Source organism: Tupaia chinensis, unplaced genomic scaffold, assembly GCF_000334495.1.
Source record: "Tupaia chinensis unplaced genomic scaffold, TupChi_1.0 Scaffold144991_2, whole genome shotgun sequence".
NCBI classification, from domain to species: Eukaryota; Metazoa; Chordata; class Mammalia; order Scandentia; family Tupaiidae; genus Tupaia; species Tupaia belangeri.
Window position 1 is genome coordinate 3,233,056 of NW_006204851.1, and position 24,787 is coordinate 3,257,842.

Consider the following 24,787-nt stretch of genomic DNA (forward strand, 5'->3'; position numbering starts at 1 on the left):
GGGGGGAGGAGAAGTTTTTGCTATAGGGCACGTGCGCTCGCCAGAAAGAGAGAGACAGAGAGATAGAAAGCGAGAAATCACCCCCAGGGGGGATGGCCACTCCGCAATCCCTTCTTCTCCATTCTCCTCTTGGGATCCTGGGCACGCATGTACATGTTCCCGGTGTGAGTCTAAGCCACCAGGTCTGGGACTCAACCCACGGTCGACTACATGGGAGTCCAGCAACATAGCCATTATGCCATCTGCTGGTCCCTATTTTTCTGTTTTTCTGTGTGAAAATGTATCATAACTTTCCTGATGATGCAATAGCTTATCTCTGCTAGAGAGGTAGAGAGATATAATTGGGCAGGGTACATGTGGGGACTTCAAAAAGTTCATGGAAAATGGAAAATATAGTTTTGTTGGTGTAAAAAAATTAAATCCATTGGGACCAGCAGTTAGTGTAATGGCTATGTCGCTGAACTCCCATATAGCCGACCATGGTTCAAGTCCTGGACCCAGTGGCTTAAACTCACGCTGGGCGTGTGTGTGTGCATGCCCAAGATCCTGAGAGGAGAATGGAGGAGAAGGGATTGTGGCATGGCCATCCCCCTTGGTGAGTGGTTTCTTGCTTTCTATCTCTCTGTCTCTCTGTCTTTCTGGCGAGTGCATGCACCCTGTAGGAAAAACCTCTCCAAAAAAACAAAAACAAATAACCCAAAAAATTAAATCCATGTATAATTTTTTCATAATACATGCTTCCATGAACTTTTTGAAGGCTCTTTATACAAAGAAATTCAATCATATTGACAAAGTTATATTTAATAAGCTAGGATTCAAACCCTATCTCTGCCACTCTGCCAGCTAACTGAGCTGAGGCAAGCTACATAACCTGTGTAGCTATTTAATCAATAATAGGTACATGTGTGTTCTTGGTATCATTCCTTATCTTTTAAAATATTTTAAATATTGCACAATAATCTTCAAAAGTAATTAACATGATAACTCTATATAAGTGTTCAATAAACAACAGCAATTATTAATGCATAATGATCATGGTACCTCAGTAGTAGTTAAGAGCTGGGGCCATGGAGACTACTAGGCCTGGGTTTAAATCCTGGTTCTGCCAACTACAAGCTCTATGCCCCTGAGCAAGTTAATAATCACCTTCTCTAGAGCTTTACTCTTTCAATTATCCCCTATCTTCCTGTCATCAAGAGTTAAGTGAAATATTGCATGAAATACAGTAAATGCTCAGAAACTTTTTTTTTTAGATTTTTTGCTATCAAGGCATGTGTACTTGCTAGAAAAAGAGAGGAGAGAGAGTGAGAAATCACCCCCCCCTCCCCGGGGAGATGGCCATGCCACAATCCCTTCTCCTCTATTCTTTTCTCAAAATTTTCAGCACACATGCTCAGCATGTTTTTCAAGCTGCCAGGTCCAAGACTCAAACCACACAGTTAGCCATGTAGGATCCAGCACCTTATCCACTACACCATTGACTGCCCCAATGTTCAGAAACATTTATTTTTAACAGAGAGATTTTTGCTATAGGGTGCATGTACTCACTAGAGAGGCAGAAATATAGAAATTGAGAAATTACTCCTGTGGGGCGATGGCCATGCCACAGTCCTTTCTCTCCATTCTCCTTTTGGGATTTGGGGCAAATATGTGCCCTCCTCCCCATAAGTTTTAAGCCACAAGCTAGGTCTGGGACTTTAACCACAGTTGACTATGTGGAAGTCCAGAGACATAAACATTATGCCATTTGATGGCCTCTCAGAAACATCTTAATTATAATTGTTAACATTGTTTTTATTCTTCTCAATCCCATGTATAGAAAGAACAAAAAGTGTTGAGACCAAGGGAATAGAGAAGATGAAGTATGCCTCTCATGCTTTGTCACTTCTCTTTCTACTTTTCCAGTTGATGAAAGATGTCATGTGCCCAAAACTGGCCTCTAAAAGAGAACCAGCATGGGCCTCTTTGATGGCAATCATGTTTGGGACTTGGGATTATGCTGCTAGGAAGGATTCTGACCCCAAGCTAAGTCATGCCAAAGCAAATCTCAGAAATGTTCTGATCAGTGTCTTTAGCCTGAAATCAGTCAGAAGTTAAAGTAGACTTTTTAAAATAAATAGATAAAAGTTAAGAAATGTGAGAATTGTATTTGAAAATTAGACAATAATCTTTTACAGTGGATTTTTTTTTCTGTGTGTGAGGGGTAATGGTGGAAGCGGTTGTGATTTTTAGATAGGGTCTCTCTATGTTGCCCAAGATGACTTCAAGTTCAAAATCCTCCAGCTTCAGATTCCCAAGTAGCTTGGACTATAGGGATATGTCACTATATTCGGTTTTTAGGGTATGACAAGTATCAAACCTGGGATTCCATGTGGCCTCAGCCTGTCACGCAGCAGTATCTAGTGTACACTACCACAGCTGGGCTTAAGGTTGCTTTAATATACCATATTGTTTGAAATGACCAATGAAAATGAAAACATGTTTAATCCTCTTCATAATTATTAAAATGCAGATAAAACAGGATAGGAGATTGGAAAACAAAGAAATATTAACAACTCCCGATTTAGATGAGGTTGTGGGACAATGAGCCAACTCACACTGTTGGTTGGAGAATAACTAGGTACAGACTCTTAGGAGAGAATTTAATTAATCAGTAACTTTTGTAAACTTAAAACACACATAGCTTTTGGGCCAGCCAGTGGTGTGGTCATTAATGCAACTGAATCCCACATGGTGAATTATATGGTTTGAGTTCTAGACCCTACAGTTTGAAAAACACACCAAGCACATATGCATGCATCCACAGAGCAAGGATAGAGAAGAAGGGATTGTGGCATGGCCATCTCTCATGGGGTGCTTTCTCACTTTCTCTCTTTTCTCTCCCTATCTCTCTCTTAATTTCTCTCCAGCAAGCATACACATCCTCTAACAAATTTTAAAAACTATATCCAAAGCTGTTAACTGAGTAATTCTAACCCTAGGAATCTGTCCTACAGATATTTTAGTATGCTAAGATATATAAACAAGCTTGGAAAAGCCAAAAAAAGTTATCTAAATGTGCATAGAAGAGAGGTTAAAAATTATATGACTCAGTCATTGAACAAACATTCAGTGTCTGTTATTTGCTACTGTTTAAGCTCAGACTGGGGAGACAACAATGAACAACACAGACAAAAATCCCAGCTCTCATGGAGCATATTATATCCATACAATGGAAAAATACAATACACCTAATATGTAGTTGTAGTTTCCCAAGAGTTAAAGGTGAGAAACTCTAAGTGCAGAATTGCATAGTAAGCTAGAGTGTCATATAGTTACACAGCTATACAATATCACCTCAGTTATAAACACATTTAAATTTATTAAAGATTTTAGAGGGCTGAAACCATACCCTAGTGGTTAAGGCAACCAAATCCCACATAGTCAATTGTAGTTTGGGTCCTGGCCTGCCAGCTTGAAAAACATGCTGGGTATGTGTGTATGTATGTGTGTGTGTGTGTGTGTGTGTGTGTGTGTGTGTGTGTGTTTGCTCAAAATTTGAATTGGATGGAGATTTGGAGGAGAAGGGTTTGCAGCCTGACCATACTTTGTTAAGGGGTGATTTCTCTCTCTGTCTCTCTCTCTCTCATGAACACATAGATGTGTTCTTGTTTTCCAGGGGGAAAAAAAGAAACAAACCAAGAAAGAAATATTGAAGGACATAAATATAAAAAAAGAAAGAAAAGAAAAATATTTCCAAAGAATACATAAATAATTTAAAGGTCCTTTTGGAAACAGGATTGAGGTCAGAAAAAAAATATTGAATTTGCATTTTAAGCCTCTATATATGTACTGTTTTATTTTGTTACATACATAAATTACTTTTTATTAAAAATAACAATCTTAAAAATTTACCATTTTGCATTTTCCTGGTAATCCATTGCTATATAAAAAGCAATCCCTGAGCATAGTGGCTTAAAACAAACACTATTTTTTTATATCTCATAGTTCTGTAGGTTATGATTTGGTCGGGGCTCAGCTGGGCAATTCATCACTCTAAACAGTATTAACTGGGGTCATTCAGTGGCACTCAGATGGCTGGCATGGAGGGTCCAAGACAGCTTCACTCACATGTCTTGTGCCTTGGCAGAAATAGCTGGAAGATTGGACTCAACTGAGCCCCTCTCTGTCTCTAATTTCTATAGGACTTTCATGTGGTTTCTCTAGCAGAATAGACAGACATGATGGCTCAAAGCTCCAAGAAATCAAGATGGAAACTGTGAGTTCTTTAGAGGGTAGGCCTAGAACAAGATTTATATCACTTTTGCCATAATTTATTTAGCCTTTCTAAAGGAACTAACTAGAGTATTAAGTGTAATTCTCTAACCAGAATTAATTAAATTAAGTTAAGCCAGTTATAGACCAGCACAGATGTGAGGGATAAGGATTTCAGATAAACCTGGATACTCATATACTCCATGGAATACTATTTAGCCATAAAAAATCAAGGCCATGGTATTTGATAGAAAGTGGATGAATATGGAAGATCTGTTGCTGAATGAAGCAAGTCAGGCTATGAAAGAGAGACATTGTATGTCTCCACTTAACATATATCAACTTTCCACACTTTATGGTAGAGACTGAAAGACTGGAGAACATAAAAGCATAAAAATTGTAATGAACACTAGAGACAAAGTGGGAAGAGAGTGTGGGAAGGGAAGAGTGTAGGAAATTTGGAGGTGAATGGAGAGGTAAGACACTTGTGGGACACAGATAAGATTCATTGCCTGTTGACAAGAATGTGTATGGTGGTCTCAACTGGGCTGGACTGAGGTGTATATCATGTTGGTTAAAGTCTCTTCACAATCTAAATGATGTGTAGCAATTTAATGTATGAATAATAATAATAATAAATAAATATTCCAGAAAAAATAAATTAAAAAATAGTAATAAACAAATTTAAAAATAAAAAACCTGGACATGCTCTATGGGAAAGTGTAAAAAGAATTTGGGCTGTGATTTTTTTTCTTTTTTTCTTTTTAAATCCTGCATGCACGCATGAAAGAGAGAGAGAAGTGCATCTTCAACAGGGACTCATGTTGCAATCTCCTTTCCCTGCCCTCCAGCTCCTCAGAATCCGGGATGACCATGCACATACCAGGCATGTATTCAAGCTAACCTGGGGATCTAAACCCATAGCTGGTCATTTGGCTTTCAACCTTGAAGAGCATTTGCATTAATACTGTGCCACAACGGCCTGGCGTTAATTCAATACAGTCATCAAGATGGGTGCTTTAATTCAAGTTAGATCTTTAACAATTCAAAGTTAGGACCGAAAAAGATAGTGTGTATGGTTTAGAATAACTTAGCAGAAACTTAAGGAAAAAGGGATTGAAGGAGGCATCCTGGAGGCTGCAGGAGGCCTGTCAGAGCATCAGATTTTGACATTTAAACGGCCTGGCGTTAATTCAATACAGTCATCAAGATGGGTGCTTTAATTCAAGTTAGATCTTTAACAATTCAAAGTTAGGACCGAAAAAGATAGTGTGTATGGTTTAGAATAACTTAGCAGAAACTTAAGGAAAAAGGGATTGAAGGAGGCATCCTGGAGGCTGCAGGAGGCCTGTCAGAGCATCAGATTTTGACATTTAACTCTGACATATTGACAATGCCTGCCTCTATTCTCTCTATCCCTTTCATTTCTCTCAAGTAAGTCAGGGTAAAAAGTTTTGCTCCTCTGGTAAGGACCATATCTTTATTTTTTAAGAATTATTTTATTTAACTTTATTTATTTATTTTTAATTTGACCAAAGAAGGACACACAGAGAGAGAAAGTGAGAAAGCAAGCTGTCAGGTCTGGGACTCAAACCGTGGTCAGTCACGTGGGAGTCCAGTGCCCTTAACCACCATGTCACCTACTGTCCCCATGAGGACCGTATCTTTTTTTGACTCTGTCTATCTCCATAGAGTAGAGCATTGATCCTGCAGCAGATTCATAGTAAATGCCATCAATTGATAGCCTACCTTACAGTACACTACTCTAATCACTATTTACTTTCAGTGAAAAACTGTTTTAGGTATTTAAATATGCCTTCCATTATTTTATCCTAACAACAATACTTGAACATATGTTATCATTATCTCCATTTTATAGAGAAGAAAACTGAGATACAAACACAAAGCAGCTTATTCCTAGACAACTATTTACATAGGAGAGCCTGAATACCAACTGAGACCTTTGACTCTAAAGCCTATGATCTTTCAGTTCACCATTCTGCCACCCAAAGAAAAAGGCATAATATTCTACACACTGGACACTCAGAATACCTTTTTCTTGTCTCATTCATCCATTCACACCATCTCTAAGATGTGCCAAGGATACTTCCACACTGCCAGAATCTCCAGAGCATTAAAGAAAGGTCTGAGGAAAAAGATCATATTTCCAGTCTTGGCATTTCCAATCAGGGTATTCCCAACACATCATAAAATATGCTTTTTAATTCTACTCTGTTTTTGTGTTGCTGCTCCTGGAACTGTCACATATGTTGAGCAGTTGACCAGAAAAAAATCAAGGATGGGACGGGTTTTTACTTCCTCTCACCATTAACCAGAAAGGTGCTAATATGGAGGAGGGAAATTCAAGACTATGGGTCATAAATGTGGGCTTTGAGAGAATGGAAGACACTTAGGAAGTTGGAAGAATTCAAAAGTAGATTAAAAAAAAAAAAGGAAACCTGTGGGGTTTAGCTCAAGTAAGATTCAGCAATCCCTTTACCCCTAGAAATTCATAGAACATCATGGTATTCAGTACACCAAAGGGAGCTGGAGCTCCTGGGCAGACATATAGTATAAAAATGAGCATAACTAGATGAGAAGAATGTAATGGAGAGAGAAGTGATAACCCCCAAAATTGAGTAAAAGTAGAAAGAAAAAAAGAAGATAGTGTCACAAACATTAGCAAAGGCCATCAAATTGTAACATAGAAAGTAACACATTGAACTGCCCATTGGTGAATTTGGTTATGAGGGTTTGTGATTAGGACAGAAAACAATGCTAGGAAACTGCCAAAAAATCAATAAAACTCACATATCCAATATTTGTACTTTGATATTTTACATTAATCAAAGCACAAAACAGCAACCCTTTCTATAAGTCCAATATTACCTGAATACTAAAATCTAAAAAACATATCAAACAAATAAGAAAAAAAATCTAGACTAATATCCCTGATTAATATAAATGTAAAAACCCTTAACAAAATAGTAGCAGACTGAAACCAGTAACATATAAAATAGATTATAAACCATGGCCAACTATAATTTCTTCTGGAAATAAGGTTGATTTCACTTATGAAAATCGGTTAATAAAATGCATACATTGAAAGGATTAAGGAAAAAAATACACTGTTATTTTAGTAGAAATATTACCACCAGAATATAATATACTGATTCAACACAATATCTTTCACAATATTAGCTTGATCTTGTGCAGAAACTAACAAGCTAAACCTAAAATTTACATAGAAATACAAGGGACCCAGAATAACCAAAACAATCTTGAAAAAAAGGAAGACTCATGTTTCTTGACTTCAGAACTTACTACAAAGCTCTGGAAATCAATATACTGTGGTGCACTGGCATAGGGATACACACATACATTAATGGAATGGAATGAGAGTTCAAATATAAACCCTTACATTTATGGACAATTGATTTTCAAAAAGGTTACCTACTAAGATTATTGAATGGGGGGAAATAATGAGTTTTTCTATTTTTAAAGAATTATTTAATTTTCTTTATTGTCACTTGCATTATTTTTAATTTGCTACAGAACATGCATGTTCATCAGAGAGACAGAAAGAGAGAGAGAGAGAGGGAAAGTGAGAAACCAAGACAACAGGTCAAGGACTTGAAGCACAGTTGGCCATGTGGGATTACAGTGCCTTAACAAGTAGCCATCCGTTGGACCCAATAATAAGCTTTTCAATAAATGATACTAGAATAATTGGATAACCACATGCAAAAGAATGAATTTAGACCTCTACTTCACATGAAAAACAAAATTAAAGCAGAACAGAGATCTAAATATAACAGCTAAAACTGTGAAACTCCTAAAAGAAAATAAGAGTAAATCTTTATGACTTTGGTTTGTCAATGTATTCTTAGATATAATACAGAAAACACAAAAATGAAGGAAAAATTGATAAATTGAATTTAATATGTATTAAATTATTTTGTACTTCAAACAATGTAATCAAGAAAGTAAAGACAACCCACAGAATGGACAGAAATGTTGGCAAATAATGAATCTGAAAAGATCTAGTATCCATAATATATAAATAACTCTTAATACTAAACCAGAAAATAAAATAGTTAAGGCAACAGACTTGAACGTACATTTCTCCAAAGTATATATAGAAATATATAGTCAGTCAATAAGTACATTAAAAAATGCTCAGTTTCATCAGTCACCAGGGACCAGGGGAATGCAAATCAAAACTACAATGAGATACTACTTCATACCCCTTATAATGGCTCTAATTTAAAAAAATGGAAAATAAGTGTTGGAGATGTAGAGAAAGTAGAATTCTTATACATTGCTGATGAAACTGTAAAATGGTACAGTGACTTTAGAAAACAGCCTAGCAGTTCCTCAAAAGGCTTAAACAAAGAGGTACCATTTGATACAGCAATTCCTCTCCTATATATATATATATATACACACACACACACACACACACGAGAAATGAAAATATTTACATATCCACACAAAAATAGTTATACAAATATTTATAGCAATATTTTCATAACAGCAAAAATAAACCCCAAGTATTCATCAACTGATAAATGGACAAATAAAATGTGTTTTATCTATACCATGGAATATTATTCAGCCATGGAAAGGAATAAGGCATTGATACATGCTACAACATGGATGAATCATGAAAATTTTATGCTAAGTGAAAAAATTCATGCCAAAATAAACCACGTGATTCCATTTTTGGGGGGAGGGATAGGTTTTTGCTATAGGGCACATGGGCTTGCCAGAAAGACAGAGAGAGACAGAGAGACAGAAAGTGAGAAATCACCCCTGATGGGGGATGGCCGCAGCACAATCCCTTTCCTCCATTCTCCTCTCGGGATCTTGAGCACACACTCACATGTGTCCGGTGTGAGTTTAAGCCACTGGGTCTGGGACCTGAACCACAGTCAATTACATGGGAGTCCAACGACATAGCCATTACATGAACTGCTGGTCCCCGTATGATTCTATTTATATGAAATATCCAGAAGAGGTAAGTCCATATAAATGATGGTTGCCAGGGGCTTGGAGCAGAGAGGAATAAGGACCAACTGCTCATTGGTAAGGGATTTTTTTGTGGGATGATGAAAATATTATGGAATTGAATAGTGATGATGGTTGTGCAACCTTGTGAATATATTAAAAAGCACTTATTATACACTTTTAAAGGGTGAACTTTATGATGGGAGCTACATATCAATAAAACTGTTATTTCTAAAATGTAGAAACCACCACAGGTCCAATAGCAAAGTAAAGAAATGTGGAAAATATTCACCTGTCTCTACCTCTCTAGCAGAACTAGCTTGCTTCCATTTTCTTTGGCACCTGCCTCAAATGTTTATTTATTTCTCTATCTGTGGCAAAATAATTATAATTACCAGTGAACGCTACCCTAAGTCAAAAACATTACACATTCCAGGATCCACACTTGTCTTATCTTCTAGATAGCTTCTATGTTTATACAGAGAACAACTCCTTACTCAAAAATGGGTCAGGTGATGATTCAATCATTGCACACTGTGTTTTTATACTAAAAAAGTCATTGTGTCTTTGGGACCAGCAGTTAGCGTAATGGCCATGTCGCTGGACTCCCACGTAGTTGACCGTGGTTTGCGCCCCGGACCCGGTGGCTTAAAACTCATGCCGGGCACATGTGCGTGCATGCCCAAGACCCGAGAGGAGAATGGAGGAGAAGGGATTGTGGCGTGGCCATCCTCCCGGGGGGTGATTTCTCACTTTCTGTCTCTCTGTCTCTCTCTATCTGGCAAGTGCATGTGTCCTATGGCAAAATCCACTCAAAAAAAAAAAGTCATTGTGTTTTTGTACTTGTGTTCCATGAATGTGTATAATTATTATATGTTCATAAAAAAGAGTCAGGCAAGACTCAAACACCAGCCTGAAGCCACAGAGAAAAAATGAAGTTTTTTGTGGATTGATAGAATTATTTCCAAAAATCTAGACATTTACCTCCTACTCTCTTCCATAATACAAGTTGGAGAATTACTTTGAAGTCTTTCACTTAGAGTCTAAGCTATTACCAATTCACAACAGTAAACCCAAATAATTCTTAGTGAGAACTGGCAACAACAGAAGGGTCCTGAGCTATGTCTGTCACCTATTCTAGTATTTAACAGCTCCTATAATTAGAAAAAAATTGCAATAATTAATCCACTTTCTTCATGCTTTTTAAAAATAAAATTATCTCTTATAATATCTCCAAAGTGGCTTCTAGTTTCTTCCATTGTGCTCCTTGCCCTTATCTCCCTTTTTCTAGGTCATTTAGTCATTAAAGCGAAACTCTATGGGGCCTTAGTGATCATTATACTCTTACAACCAGAAATAATATCAATAGAGACTGATATTATGCAAGAGACTGTTGTTTTGCATTTGGAAAATAGTGCCTAGAGGGAAGTACTAGTAAGAACTAGGATTTATTCAGACTATGGCAGACCATTAGTTTCCAAGTATTTTAAATCCCCGTGTAGATAAGGTTGCTCCAAACTGTTCAAAGGACTTCGGGTAATAGTGCATAAGCAGTGTAGAGACACAGTGTAAAAAATAGAATTTATGGTTAACCCTTCCAAGTTTGCAAAGTCAGACAAGTTTTTTTCACAAACCACTTCACCATTTCCCTCAAAAAAAGAATGAGAAAGATTCAGACAAGTACCACTAATGAGCAGAGGCCCCTTCAAGAGTCAAAGCACTTTGGAAAACAGATTTCCCATTAACCATCATTGCCATCTTGCCCATGCCACCTTACCCAATTGAAATTGATTGGAGACATTCCCACATGTTTGCATTATCTCCGGGCTATTCCATCCTAAGGGGTATAATGCACAGCCTGAGCTTATCAGCAGCCCTAGAAAGAAAAGCATACACACAGGCAGAAAAATATATAACAGATTTTCTGTCACTGCAACATTCCCTCTTGATTGGCTCAACTCAAATTCAGCCTATTCCACTTGAAGTTTACTCTTCCTCTTTTACCCTAAATTTTTAGGAAATTGTCAACTCAAAAGAATTAATTTACCATGCCATAGGTGTGTTCAGTAGACAGCAGAAGAGACAACTCATAAATCAAGTGCAGTATTGAGTACTGAGCCAAGTCAATATACTTTTTGCAGTCACAGTATTTTTGACAATGGCTTATGAGGTTAGGCTGGCTTCACAAACCTCTTCTATCTTGGTCTGGTTTATAAAGAAAAATAATATACAGATGACTACTCTTTCCTAAAATCAACTTTTCTCTTTGTCAATAGATCCCTACTAGATGAAAGTAGGACATTATTTTTATACAAGAGTCAGCTGCTGGGCTGAGATCTACAGAAAGCATCCCTGTTGAGTAGGTTTCTGCTTAGCAGGGCACCACACTCATTCTTCTTTAAGAAATTATACCAGTTTCATGCCAAGTATTCCTTCCTTCTTTGGGGATTTCCTTTCATTATGCTCCTTGCCTTTTTTTCCCTTTGGTTTAGGTCATTTAGTCACTATGGGGAAACTTCATGGACCTTACTCTTCCAACTGGAAATACAAATCTAGATCTACTTACTAACACTACCTTCTAAGAGCAATTGTCTCACCCATGACACATTTTTACTGCCTAAATTTTTACATTTTATAATCTATGACCCTATCATACCTCTAGCCAAAAAAGGACAGTACAAACCACAGGCATCTGAAACAAAAGCAATCAAATTAATTGTCTAGTCAGTGATAATGTTGAAGCTTGGCATGGAGAGATGTGTTGTATCATGTTTTGTTTCTAGATTTTAATCAAGAAGCGGAAATGCTAAACTAATAAACAGATAATTTAGAACTTGAGGGGAAAAAAACACTGAGAAGTATCTTCAAGTCTGTGTCAAGCTGAAGCCAAGCTGAATCCAAAGTTATGAGTGGACATAAATTCTAGTTAAGTAACTCCCTTTACCAAACTGATTGGTAAAGGGAGAAAATTGGGAAGAAAAGTATCTGATAAACCACGAGAAAAAGTCCATACTAGGGCCAGTAGATGGCATGGAAGAGCAGATGATGCCTGCATCCCACATGGATGACTATCAATTTGAGTCCAGGATCTGGCAATTTAGAAAACATGCTGGGCACATATGCATGCAGGCCCAAAGTCTTGAGAGAATGGAAAAGGGATTGTGGTATGGCCATCCCCACTCCCCCTTGGAGGGTGCTTTCTCACTTTCCCTCTTTCTCTGTCTCTGTCTCCAACAAGCATACATACCCTATAGCAAAATGTTAAAAGAAAAAAAGAAGAGAAAGAAAAGGAAGAAAGAAAGAAAAAGAAAGAAAAGGAGAAGGAGAAGGAGAAAGAGAAAGAGAAAGAGAAAGAGAAAGAGAAAGAGAAAGAGAAAGAGAAAGAGGAGGAAAGAGAAAAAGAAAGAAAAAAGAAAAAGTCTATACTGTCCATGGAAGAGCTAAAGAAAAGGAACAGTAGTCCTTCTGATGGTCTTCCAATTCCACATTTTTAATGTGAAAATTGACCCCCTTTTCTTTTAAAAATATTTTTATTATTTTATTTTAAATTTACTTATTTACATTAATTCACTGTACATCATTACCGTATACAAAATGAGATTTTCCATCCAGAAAACACCGCATATTGGCTCAATCAAAGACATTACCATATGTGTTATTGTCAACAAATAATTTTCCATTTCTTCTTTCTTGTACATTTTGCTTCTTTTTTTCCTCTTTGATTCCTTATCTCTCACCCTCTGCAATTTCCCACCCACCTCCCACACTGTCTTCAGTATCTACAGTTGCTTTCCATGCCTTTTTTCACATTTTATTGATTCACGAAAGATCTTAATTAATCTAAATATTTTCAGTAGCAAGTGAAGCTGATATATATATATATACACACATGTCTGACTTTATGCATAAACCTCAGTGAGTAGAATGAACATACTACAAAGTCACACCCAGCTGAGACTATATAGCTTACTGCAGTCATTGAATAGGTTTTTTTAATGCAGTTTTTTCATTTTAAGAAAAACAGAGAAATTTGCTTAAGATTTAAAGTCAGGAAAATGGTTAGGATTCAGTTCAAACAGTAGGTAGATGAAACTATCAACAGTTCAAGAAAAGACAAATGATCCTTAAATCTGGAAACAAAGCATGGAAGAAAATCAGTAGTGTTTTAGTCAAAAGTCATAAAATTCTATTTCACCAGTTCAGTTTCATGTAATTAATCTCTCTTCTGTTGAATTTGTAGTTTTACTGTGATATGATCTTTCCATTTAAATTTTGGAATTTAACATTCAATGTTATTATTGATCTTTCTGGATATGTCCCTACCATTAGGTTGATCATTCTCTTGATTGATTTTTTAAAAATTTTTATTATTTCTGTGTGTCTGATTTTAGTTTTCCTGGTATAGCACTCTCTTCAGAACTTCTCGGAGAGCTGGTCTGATATTGGTAAATTCTTTCAGATTTTGTTTATCTGAGAATGTTTTTGTCTTTTCTTCCCAAATGAAGGATAATTTTGCAGATATAATATTCTTGCTTAAAATTGTTTTTCACTTAACACTTTGAATATATTTTCCCATTCTTTCCTTGATTGTATTGTTTCCAATGAGAGATCCGATGTTAGCCTGATGGGATATCCTTTGAATGTAACTTGACATTTCTCTCTTGCTAATTTTAGTATCTTGGCTCTGTAGTTTTGGTTGATCTGGCTATGATTTGCCTTGGAGAAGATCTTCTTGAGTTGATTCTATGTAGCATCCTTTGTACTTCTTGAGTCTGAATATTTGAATTCCTCTCTAGGTCTGGAAAGTTTTCTTCCAGGATTTCATGGACTAGGCTATCAATATCCTTATTAGTTTTTTATCCTTCTGGAATGTTTGGGCATTTAATGGTATCTAGTATTACTAGTATATTATTCTAATTTGGGGGGTTTATGTTTTCAGTCTTTTTGATGAAATTTTCTAGGTCAGAGGTTCTGTCTTCTACAGCAGATATTTGATCTTCTGCATAATCTAGCCTGTTTTTAATAATTTCAAAAGAGGTTTTAATTTCCTGTAGTACAGCCTTCATCTCTACCAGTTCCATTAGATTCTTTTTTATGGTGTATATTTCTTCCTTCAGATCGTGCAAGAACTTCCTCACTTCCTGGTACTCATTGTCTCTTTTCTCCTGCATTTCTAGAGTATTTTGTCTCTCTTTTCTTGCATCTCTGCTAGATTTGTCACTATGGATATTCTAAATTCTTTATCTGACATTTCCACAAATTCCATTGTATTGTCTGTGGAGGATGAGGAGTTATTCTTTTCCCTTGGACGAGATATATTTTCCTTGGTTCCTCATATTTCTTGTGCCTCTATAGTGGTTTCTCTTCATCTGGTGGATTATAGATTTTTACCTAATTTTTGGAGTTAAATCTGAGCATTCAGAGGTGTGCCAGAGGAGATGATCTGCATTCTCTCTGAAGTACCATTTTTCTCCCTTTGTACAGCAGATTCCATGGGAATTGAAGATTACTCTGACCCTGGCTATATCTTTGGGTCAGGGGGTGAAGTCTGAGCAGTAAATCTTCAGTGTCCAAGTCCCTGAAAGGGTGTGCTCAGAGCTCAAATGTAGATGACTTGTGATTAGCCTGTCATGGATAGATGTTTGGGTCAGGTTGGTGAAGTCTGGGCAGAAAATCTTCAGTTGTCCTGGTCCATGAAAGAGGCTACTCAGAGCTCCTATGTAGATAACTTGTGACTGGTCTGTGCTAGCTAGATCTTGGGGTCAGTAGGGTGAAGTCTAGGTAGCTAATCAACACACTTTTCATTAAGAGAATTCAAATGAGTCTCTCACTTGCAGCCAAAACAGCCTAATTATATACTGGCCTTGTAACCTAGTGGTTAAAGAACCTGGATCCCACATGACCAATCACAGTTTAAATCCCAGCCTCAGAGGGAGCAGCAGCAGTGAGACAAACTGAGACAAGAAGACTACCTCAGACATCCCACTGCCTTCCAACTGCCCCAGGTACATCTCAGACCAGCCCCTCCCACATTCCTTTACAGACATTAATCTTTCACTCCTGCACCACAGAGCAGGGAGCAGAAGCAGTCAGTGAGACAAACTGAGGCAGGCCTCATATTCGAGTGGCCTTCTGCCAACCCAGGAATATTTTGAGATTTCATAGTTTACTGAACCATACAGCACATGATCACTACTCCCTCTTCCAGTTGAATCGCTTCAGCTCAGCCCCAGGTGCACCTAATTGCAAGACAATGGGAAGAGAACCAACACCTAAAGCTGACTGTTTACACACTTCTCCAATTGGAAGACAAGGTCCTCTGCCAAGAACATGTCTGAGAAGTAGAGCTCTTCTGCCTCACTGACACTACAGGATCAATACCAGAAAAAGGAAGAAGTGTATAATTAATCAGATGCTTAGAAACCAGCACAGAGGCACAAAAAATATGAGAAAACAAAAAAATATCTCTCTCTCAGCAGAATAACTCTTCTCCAACCAGAGACAGCACAAAAAAATTCACAGGAATGTCAGAAAAAGAATTTAGAATGTTCATGGTGACAGAGATGAGGAAAATTTTCAAAAATTTGAAATAGGTTATAGATGCCATAAAAATTTAGACAGTAATATAGGAAATGAAGACCTCACTCAAAAGTATTAATAGTAGGCTGGACCATGAAGAAGACAGAATCTCAGATCTGAAGACAAAACCTCCGACTTAGATAAAACCACCAAAAATAAATTTAAAATCATTTTAAAAATGAGGACAACATATAGGAAATACTAGACACTATTAAGTGTCCAAATATAAGAATAATACACATTCTAGAAGATGAAGAATCAGACAAAGACATAGAAGATCTATTCCATTAAATACTTGGAGAAAACTTCACAAATCTAGAGAAGCATTCAGGCATCAAGACACAAGGAATACAATGGATGCAAAATAGAATCAACATAAGGAAATCCTCTCCATAGTACATCATAGCCAGATTGGTAAAAATCACAAAGAAAAGATTCTAAAAATGGCAAGAGAGAAAAGTTGGCACTTATAAATTTATCCTATTAGGCTGATGTCGAACCTCTCAACCAAAACAATGCAGGCAAGAAAAGAATAGAAAGACATATTTAAAATATTAAAAGAAAAATAATTTCAACCAAGAGATCATACCCAGCAAGATTATCCTTCAAATAGCAAAAGGAATAAAATCATTCTCATACAACAAAAACTGAATGAAGACCTCACAACTGGTTCAAGCCAGTGAACAGTTCTGGACACCCGGCTGCCTGAAGCTGCAGGCCCTAACAGCCAGGACCAGTAGCTCATCCCAACCCCTAATTCTCTCTGGACTTCAGGTTGGTTTCTCGGGACTTTAATATGAACATGGACGCCCAACCCACCCCACCTCGAGACGGTTCAAGTCAGTGAGCAGTTCCGGACACCAGTCTGCCTGTGACTGCAGGCCCTAATGACCAGGACCCATCGCTCATCCTCTGCCACTTCTCCACTTGCCTTTGGACTCTCTGAAATTTAATTTAGTATTGAATAGTGCATGGCGCGCAACACACAATTTTTTTTCTGTTCGCTTGAGGTATGTAGTTCATCAGGTCAGTTGGAGGCTCACCACTCCTTAGAAAAAGAGAGGACTTTAGGTCACCCAGAACCAGTGACAATAGTGCATGGTACTGGTGAGAAACAGGTAGGCCAACGATAAGAGAAGTTACCAATTTTCTAATCCTGCACACCTTTAAACACTCAGAGCTACTTTGAATGAGTTAGAAAGGAACATATAGATCACCTGATGACTAGGAATAATTGCAGAGGCTCAAGAAGTATGAGCAACTAACAAAAGGACTCTCCCCCAAAGGAAATCATCAAGCCTACATCAGCCACAGTCAATACAATAGATGTAGCGGACATGTCGGATAAGGAATTCAGAATATTTATAGTGACCAAACTAACTGAGATGGAAGAGAAAAGAGACAATGAGCTCCAGGGGATGAGGAAGTTCTTTCATGATTTGAAAAAAGAGATAGATAGATAGATACCTTAAACAAGAACCAGATGGAAATTCTAGAGTTGAAGATCGTGATACAGGAAATCAAAACCTCTCTTGAAAGTATTAAAAGTAGGTTAGATCAGGCACAAGATTGAACCTCTAACATAGAAGACAAAATATCTGACCTAGAAAAAAAGTATCAAGAAGATTGAGAAAACAACCAAGAAAAATTAGGATAATATACGAGGAATACTGGATACCATCAAGTGCCCCAACATCTGGATAATTGGTATCCCAGAAGAGGAAGAAAATAATAAGGGCATAGAAAATTTATTCCATGAAATCCTGGAAGAAAACTTTCCAAACCTAGAAAAGCATTCATATATCCAGACCCAAGAAATACATAGGACCCTAAGAAGAATCAACCCCAGAAGATCCTCTCCAAGGCACATCATAGCCAGAATGGCAAAAGCAAAAGACAAACACAAGATACTAAAGTTGGCAAGAGGGAAAGATAAAGTTAATTACAAAGGTCACCCCATCAAGCTAACATCGGACCTCTTGGTGGAAACAATGCAGGCAAGGAAAGAATGGGGAATTATAGTCAAAGTGTTGAATGAAAAACAATTTCAACAAAGAATATTATACCCAGAAAGATTATCTTTCATATAGGAAAAAAAGATGAAAATATTCTCAGATAAACAAAACTTGAAGGAATTTACCAACTCCAGACCTGCTCCTCAAGAGTTTCAAAAGGGAGCACTATATCAGGAAAACTAAAAAGTCAGATGGACAGTTATATGAGAACAAAAAGCAATCAAGAAAATGGCTCACTTAATGATAGGAACAGGTATGGAAATATCAATAATTACATTGAATGTCAATGGATTAAGTTCTCCAATTAAGAAACATAGATAGGCTGAATGGATAAAAAAAAAAAAAAAACAGAAACCCTCTATTTGTTGCCTACAAGAAACTCACCTTATGAATAAAGACATACATAGACTAAAAGGGAAGGGCTGGAAAAAGATATTCCATGCAAATGGAACTCAAAAAAGGGCTGGAACAGTGATATTGATTTCAGACAAAATAGATTTCAAGTCAAAGACTGTAAGAAGAGACAAAGAAGGGCATTATAAAATAGTAAATGGGGTAATCCAGCAAGAAGACATAATGCTCATAAATATCTATGCACCCAACTCAGGTGCACCTAAATATGTGAAGGAGAGGCTGCTGGAACTAAAAAGGAAAGATAGGGAGAAACACAATAATTGTTGGAGAGCTCAACACCCCATTGTCTCATTTAGACAGATATTCTAGGCAGGAAATAAGTAGAGAGATACAGAACCTAAATGATACTGTAAATCAAATGGGCTTGACAGATATCTATAAAACTTTCCACCCTACGTTCACAACATATACATTTCTCTCACCTCTGCATGGAAACTTTTCAAAGGTTGACCATGCGTTAGGACACAAATCAAGCCTTTACAGATTCAAAGGCATAGAAACTATACCCAGTATATTCTCTGACCATGATGGAATTAAACTCAAGATTAATTTCAAGAGAAACCCTCAAAAATACTCAAATACATGCTGAGAGGAGAATGGAGGAGAAGGACTTGCAGTGTGGCCATCCCCCTCAGGGGGTGATTTCTCGCTTTATGTCTCTCTGTCTTCTCTGTCTTTCTCTCTCTGTCTGGCGAGTGCACGCGCCCTATAGCAAAAACCTCTCCAAAAAAAAAAATACACAAACACATGGAAATTGAACAACCTACTTCTGAAAGACTTCTTCACTACTGAAGAAATTAATTCTAAAATCAAAAATATTATGGAAACAAAAGATAATGAGTACACAAGTTTCCATAATCTATTTGACATGGCAAAAGCAGTCATAAGAGGGAAATTCATAGCAATTAGTGCGCATAAGAAAAGGATGGAAAGATGGCAAATAGATAACTTACATCATGCTTCAAGGAATTGGAAAAACAACAAAAAACAAACCCCCAAAATACCAGGCGAAAAGAAAAAATAAAGGTTTAAGCAGAAATAAATGAAATAGAAAATAATCAAACCATATAGAACATAAATGAAAGCAAAAGCTGGTTCTTTGAAAAGATCAACAAGAATGACACACCATTGGTTAGACTGATGAAGAAGAAGAAAGAAAGAAACCAGATTAATCAAATATGTGATGAAACAGGCAATATTACAACAGACATAGCAGAAATACAAAATATCATTAGAGGATACTATAAACGACTATATGCCAACAAACAAGATAACTTGGAGGAGATGGACAAATTCCTGGATGCATATAATCTACCAATATTGAATCAGGAGGACATAGAGAACCTGAATAGACCCATAACAAGCCAGGAGATTGAATCAATAATAAATAACCTCCCAACAAAGAAAAGCCCAGGTCCAAATGGCTTCACTTCTGTATTCTATAAAACTTTTAAGGAAGTATTAATCCCTATCCTATTCAAACTATTTCTAATGATTCAAAAGGAAGGAAACCTTCCAAATTCATTTTATGAAGCCTCTATCATTCTCATTCCCAAAACAGATAAGGACATGACAAAAAAGGAAAACTGCAGGCCAATATCACTGATGAATATAGATGCAAAAATTCTCCACAAGATACTCACAAATTGTATACAACAACATATAATAAAGATTATTCATCATGACCAGGTAGGCTTTATCCCAGGGATGCAAGGGTAGTTCGACATACGCAAGACCATAAATGCAATACACCGTATTAACAGAAAGAAAGATAAAAACCATATGATCATTTCAATTGATGCAGAGAAAGCATTTGATAAAATACAACATAGCCTTTTATGCTTAAGACCCTCAGTAAGACTGGTATAGAAGGGTCATTTCGCAACACAATAAAAGCCATCTATGAAAAACCTACAGCTAACATTATAGTGAATGGAGAAGAGCTAAAAGCTTTTCCACTGAAAACGGGTACTAGGCAAGGCTGCCCACTTTCTCCACTGCTCTTTAATACAGTACTGGAAGTCTTAGCTATTGCAATCAGAGAAGAGAACAACATGAAAGGCATTCAAATAGGCAAAGAAGAATTGAAAATATCTTTATTTGCAGATGACATGATGGCATACTTAGAAGACCGAAGGTTTCCATGAAAACATTCCTTGAAGTAATAAGTGAATACAGTAAAGTGGCAGGATACAAAATCAACATCCAAAAATCTATAGCATTTCTATACATGAACAATAAGTTGAACGAAGTAGAGCTGAAGAAAGGAATCCCCTTTGCCATAGCCACAAGATGTATAAGATACCTAGGGATAAACTTAACTAAGGAAGTCAAAGACTTTTATAAAGAGAACTATGATCATCTTTAAAAAGTTGTTGAAAGTGACATAAAAAATGGAAGGATATCCCAAGTTCCTGGATTGGAAAAATTAACATAATCAAAATGGAAATTCTACCCAAATTAATCTACATGTTTATTGTAATTCCAATCAAAACACTAGAAATCTTTTTCACAGATCTAGGAAAGATAGAATTTCTCTGGAATCATAAAAGAGCTCATATTGCAAAAGCAATCCTGTGCAAGAAGAATGGAGTGGGAGTTATATCACTCCCTGATCCCAAAATATACTATAAAGCTATGGTGATCAAAACTGCACAGTATTGGCACAAAAACAGACATGTGGACTACTGGAATAGAATAGAGACCCCAGAAATAACCCCCAAAACTTACTGTCAACTGATTTTTGACAAAGGATACCAGTTAATCCATTGGGAAATAAAAAACCTCTTTAGTAAATGATGCTGGAAAAACTGGGTATCCACCTGCAGAAAGATGAAACTGAACCCCCATCTCTCACCATTAACAACAATCAACTCAAAATGTATCAAAGATCTGAACCTAAGACCTCAACAATAAAACTACTGGTGGAAAATGGTGGGGAAACTCTGGGAGACATTGAGTAGGCAAAGAATTCTTAAACAAGACCCCCAAAGCACAGGCAATAATCCCTAAAATAGACAATTGGGAATATATCAGACTAATAACTTTCTGCACAGCAAAGTACACAGTAACAAGTGTGAACCAACAACCCTCAGAATGGGAAAATATTTTTGTTAAATATGCCTCAGACAAGGGACTGATAACCAGAATACACAGGGAACTCAAGCGCTTTATGCAAAAAAAAAAAAAAAGATTAACCCAATTAAAAGATGGGAAACTGAACTGAAGAAAAAAAGATCTACAAATAGAACTACCATTTGATCCAGCAATCCCACTTCTGGGTATCTACCCAAGGGACAGGAGAATGCTCAGTCAGAAAAGTGCTTGCATATCAATGTTTATTGCAGCATTACTCACAATTGCCAAGACATGGGATGAACCCAAATGTCCACAAACAGATGAATGGATTGAAAAAGTGTAGCATATATACTCTATAGAATACTACTCAGCCCTAAAAAAAAAAGACCCTGGCATTTGATAGAAAGTGATCGGATATGGAGGATCTATTGCTCAGTGAAGTAAGCCAAGATATGAAAGAAAGATATTGCATGTATCCACTTACTATATACTGACTATCTGCACTCCATGATAGAGAGCAAAATATTGGAGGACATAAAAGCAGTGAAAATAGTTCATGAATATCAGTCAGTGTGGAATGAGGGGGGAAGAAGAGAAGAGGATAGAGAAAGATAGCAAGTGAACAAGAGAGGCATGACATTAGTAGGACACAGATATGGTTTATTACCTGTTGATGATGACGTATAGTATTCTCAACTGTATTGGTCTGAGAAGTATTTCATGTTGGGTAAAGTCTTTTTACAAGTAAATGAGAAATAGTGATTGACTGTTTAAAAAATAATTGGAATAATAATAATAATCAGGAAAAACAATGAAAATATATTGGATGATGAAATGGGAATTTTAATGTCTCTGTATTGACTGATATGCATGGTATTCCTCCTGGAAAAAGAAATATAATACACTGTAAAGTTATATGTAATTCAATGTAACATAAAGAAGATTATGATAATAATAATTTTTAAAAAAATTTTTAAAAAACCTGAATGAATTCACTTATACTAGAACACCTCTTCTAGAAGTACTGAATAAAGTACTATGCCAGAAAAACTAAAGAGAAACAAACAGAAACAAGAGAACAAAAACAACCAAGAAATTAGCTACCAAAAATGGTAATGACAAATCCACAAATATTGATAATAATGTTGAATGTTAATAGATTAAATTCTCCAATCAATGGGCCCACAGGTGGCAGAGTGGTTAAGGTGCTGGACTTCTACATGGTTGACTGTAGTTTGAGTCCAAGACCCAGTGTCTTTAAACTCATGTTGGTTGTATGTGTGTACATGTTCAAAATCCTGAGTGGAGTATATGTTGGTAGTATAAGGGTGAGCATTTCTGCATTCCAAATTCCCAAGAGGAGGAGAGTGAAGAAGGGATTGAGGTATGGCCATCCCTCCTGGAGGATGATGTCTCACTTTCTGTCTGTCTCTTTCTGTCTAACTGGCAAGTGCACACATCCTATAGCAAAAATTCCTTTAAAAAATTCTCCAATCAAAAGACAGACTGGCTGAATGTACAAAAAAGAAAAATGAAAATCTATTTGCTGCCTACAAGAAACACTTCTCATGAATAAAGACATACATATACTAAAAGTGAAGTGTTAGAAAAATATATTCCAAGCACATGGAAATTTAAAAAGGGTCTGACGTCATGATATTGATATCAGAAAAAAATACATTGTAAGACAAAAACTGTAAGAAGAGAAAAAGAAGGACTTATATAGTACTAGTGGAGCTAATTCACCAAGAAGGTATAACACTTAAAATATCTATTCACTCAACTCAAGGAACACCCAAAGAAAGACCGATAACTAACAGGAGAGTTACACTGCAACACACAAATTGCTGAGGATCTCAACACCCCACTATTCCCTTTGGACAGATCATCTAGAAAAAAGTAAAGAGATACAATACCTAAATGATACCATGAATAAAATGGACTTGACAGACATTTATAGAACCTCTACACAAAACCCACAAAATACACATTTTTCTCACCCCTGCATGGAACCTTTTCAAAGATTGACCACATGAGATAGCACAAAACAAAGGCATAGAATCCAGCATCTTCTCTGACCATGATGGAATTAAACTTTAAATTAATTTCAGAAGAATACTCTCAAAAATACATAAACATATGGAAACTAGACAACCTACTCCAGAATGATCTCACGACCACTTAAGAAATTAAGAATGAAATCAAAGGATTCATTGAAACCAACGATAATTAGAACATGAGTTTCCATAATTTACGGGACACAGCAAAAGCAGTCATAATGAGGAAGTTCATAGCAATTAGTTCACATAAGAAAAAGATGGAGAGGTGGCCAACAGACAGCCTAAAAACACAACTTAGAGAACTGGAAAAACAACAACAATAAAAACAAAACAAAACTGCCAACAGAAAAGAAACAATAAAGACTTGAGCTGAAATAAATGAAAATAATGATAAACTCTACAGAAAAGAAATGAAACTAGAAACTGGCTCTTTGAGAAGATAAAAAAAAAAAAAAAACTGATACACTGTTAACTGGACTATTGAAGAAGAGAGAAAAGGAACCAGATAAATCAGATTCACATTGAAACAGGTGCTATTAAAATAGACAAAGCAGAAATACAAATGTTCATTAGAGAATACTATGAGGGACTAAACAAAAAAAAATCAAGAAACTCTGGGTGAGATTAACAAATTTCTGGACATTTATAATCTGATAACCAATACTGAATCAGAAAGATATAGAAAGCCTGAATAGATCAATAACCAGCAATAAATTGAATAAATAATAAATACCTCCCAACAAAGAAAAGCCCAGGTCCTGATGACTTCACTTCTCAATTCTACAAAACTCGTAATGCAGAGGCAATCCCCATTCCACTCAAACCATTTTGAAAGATCCAAAAGGAAGGATCCCTCCCATATTAATTTTATGAAGCCTCCTTCATCTCATCCCCAAAACAGACAAGGACATAACTTGTCAAAGAAAATTACAGACCAATATCTCTGATGAATATAGATGCAAAAATTCTCAACAAGATCTTAGCAAATTATATCCAATGACACATTAAAAAGATTACACCACACATTCAGGTAGGCTTTCTTCCAGGGACTCAAGGATGGGTCAACATATGCACAACCATAAATTTCATACATCATATTAACAGAAAGAAAGATGAAAACCATATGATTATATTGATTGATGCAGATAAAGCGTTTGATAAAATGCAACATCACTTCATGATTAAGACTCTCAGAAAGATTGGCATAAAAGGGACATTTCTCAACACAATAAAAGCCATATATAAAAGCCCATAATTAACATCATACTGAATGGGAAAAAGCTTTCAGCTTTTCAACTGGTACAAGATAAGGCTGTCCACTTCTCTACTCCTTTTCAATATAGTATTGGAAGTCCTAGCCAATGCAATCAGACAAGT

General features: G+C 36.5%; 1 protein-coding gene across 1 annotated transcript in view; it reads right to left on the reverse strand.

Moving 5' to 3' along the window:
- LHFPL1 (LHFPL tetraspan subfamily member 1) overlaps window positions 1-24,787 on the reverse strand; it is a 75,366-nt gene that overhangs the window by 33,302 nt on the left and 17,277 nt on the right. Inside the window, exon 2 of the mRNA XM_006167739.1 lies at window positions 11,042-11,140. Coding sequence (XP_006167801.1) covers window positions 11,042-11,140 — 99 coding nt within the window. The remainder of the gene's footprint in view (window positions 1-11,041; window positions 11,141-24,787) is intronic.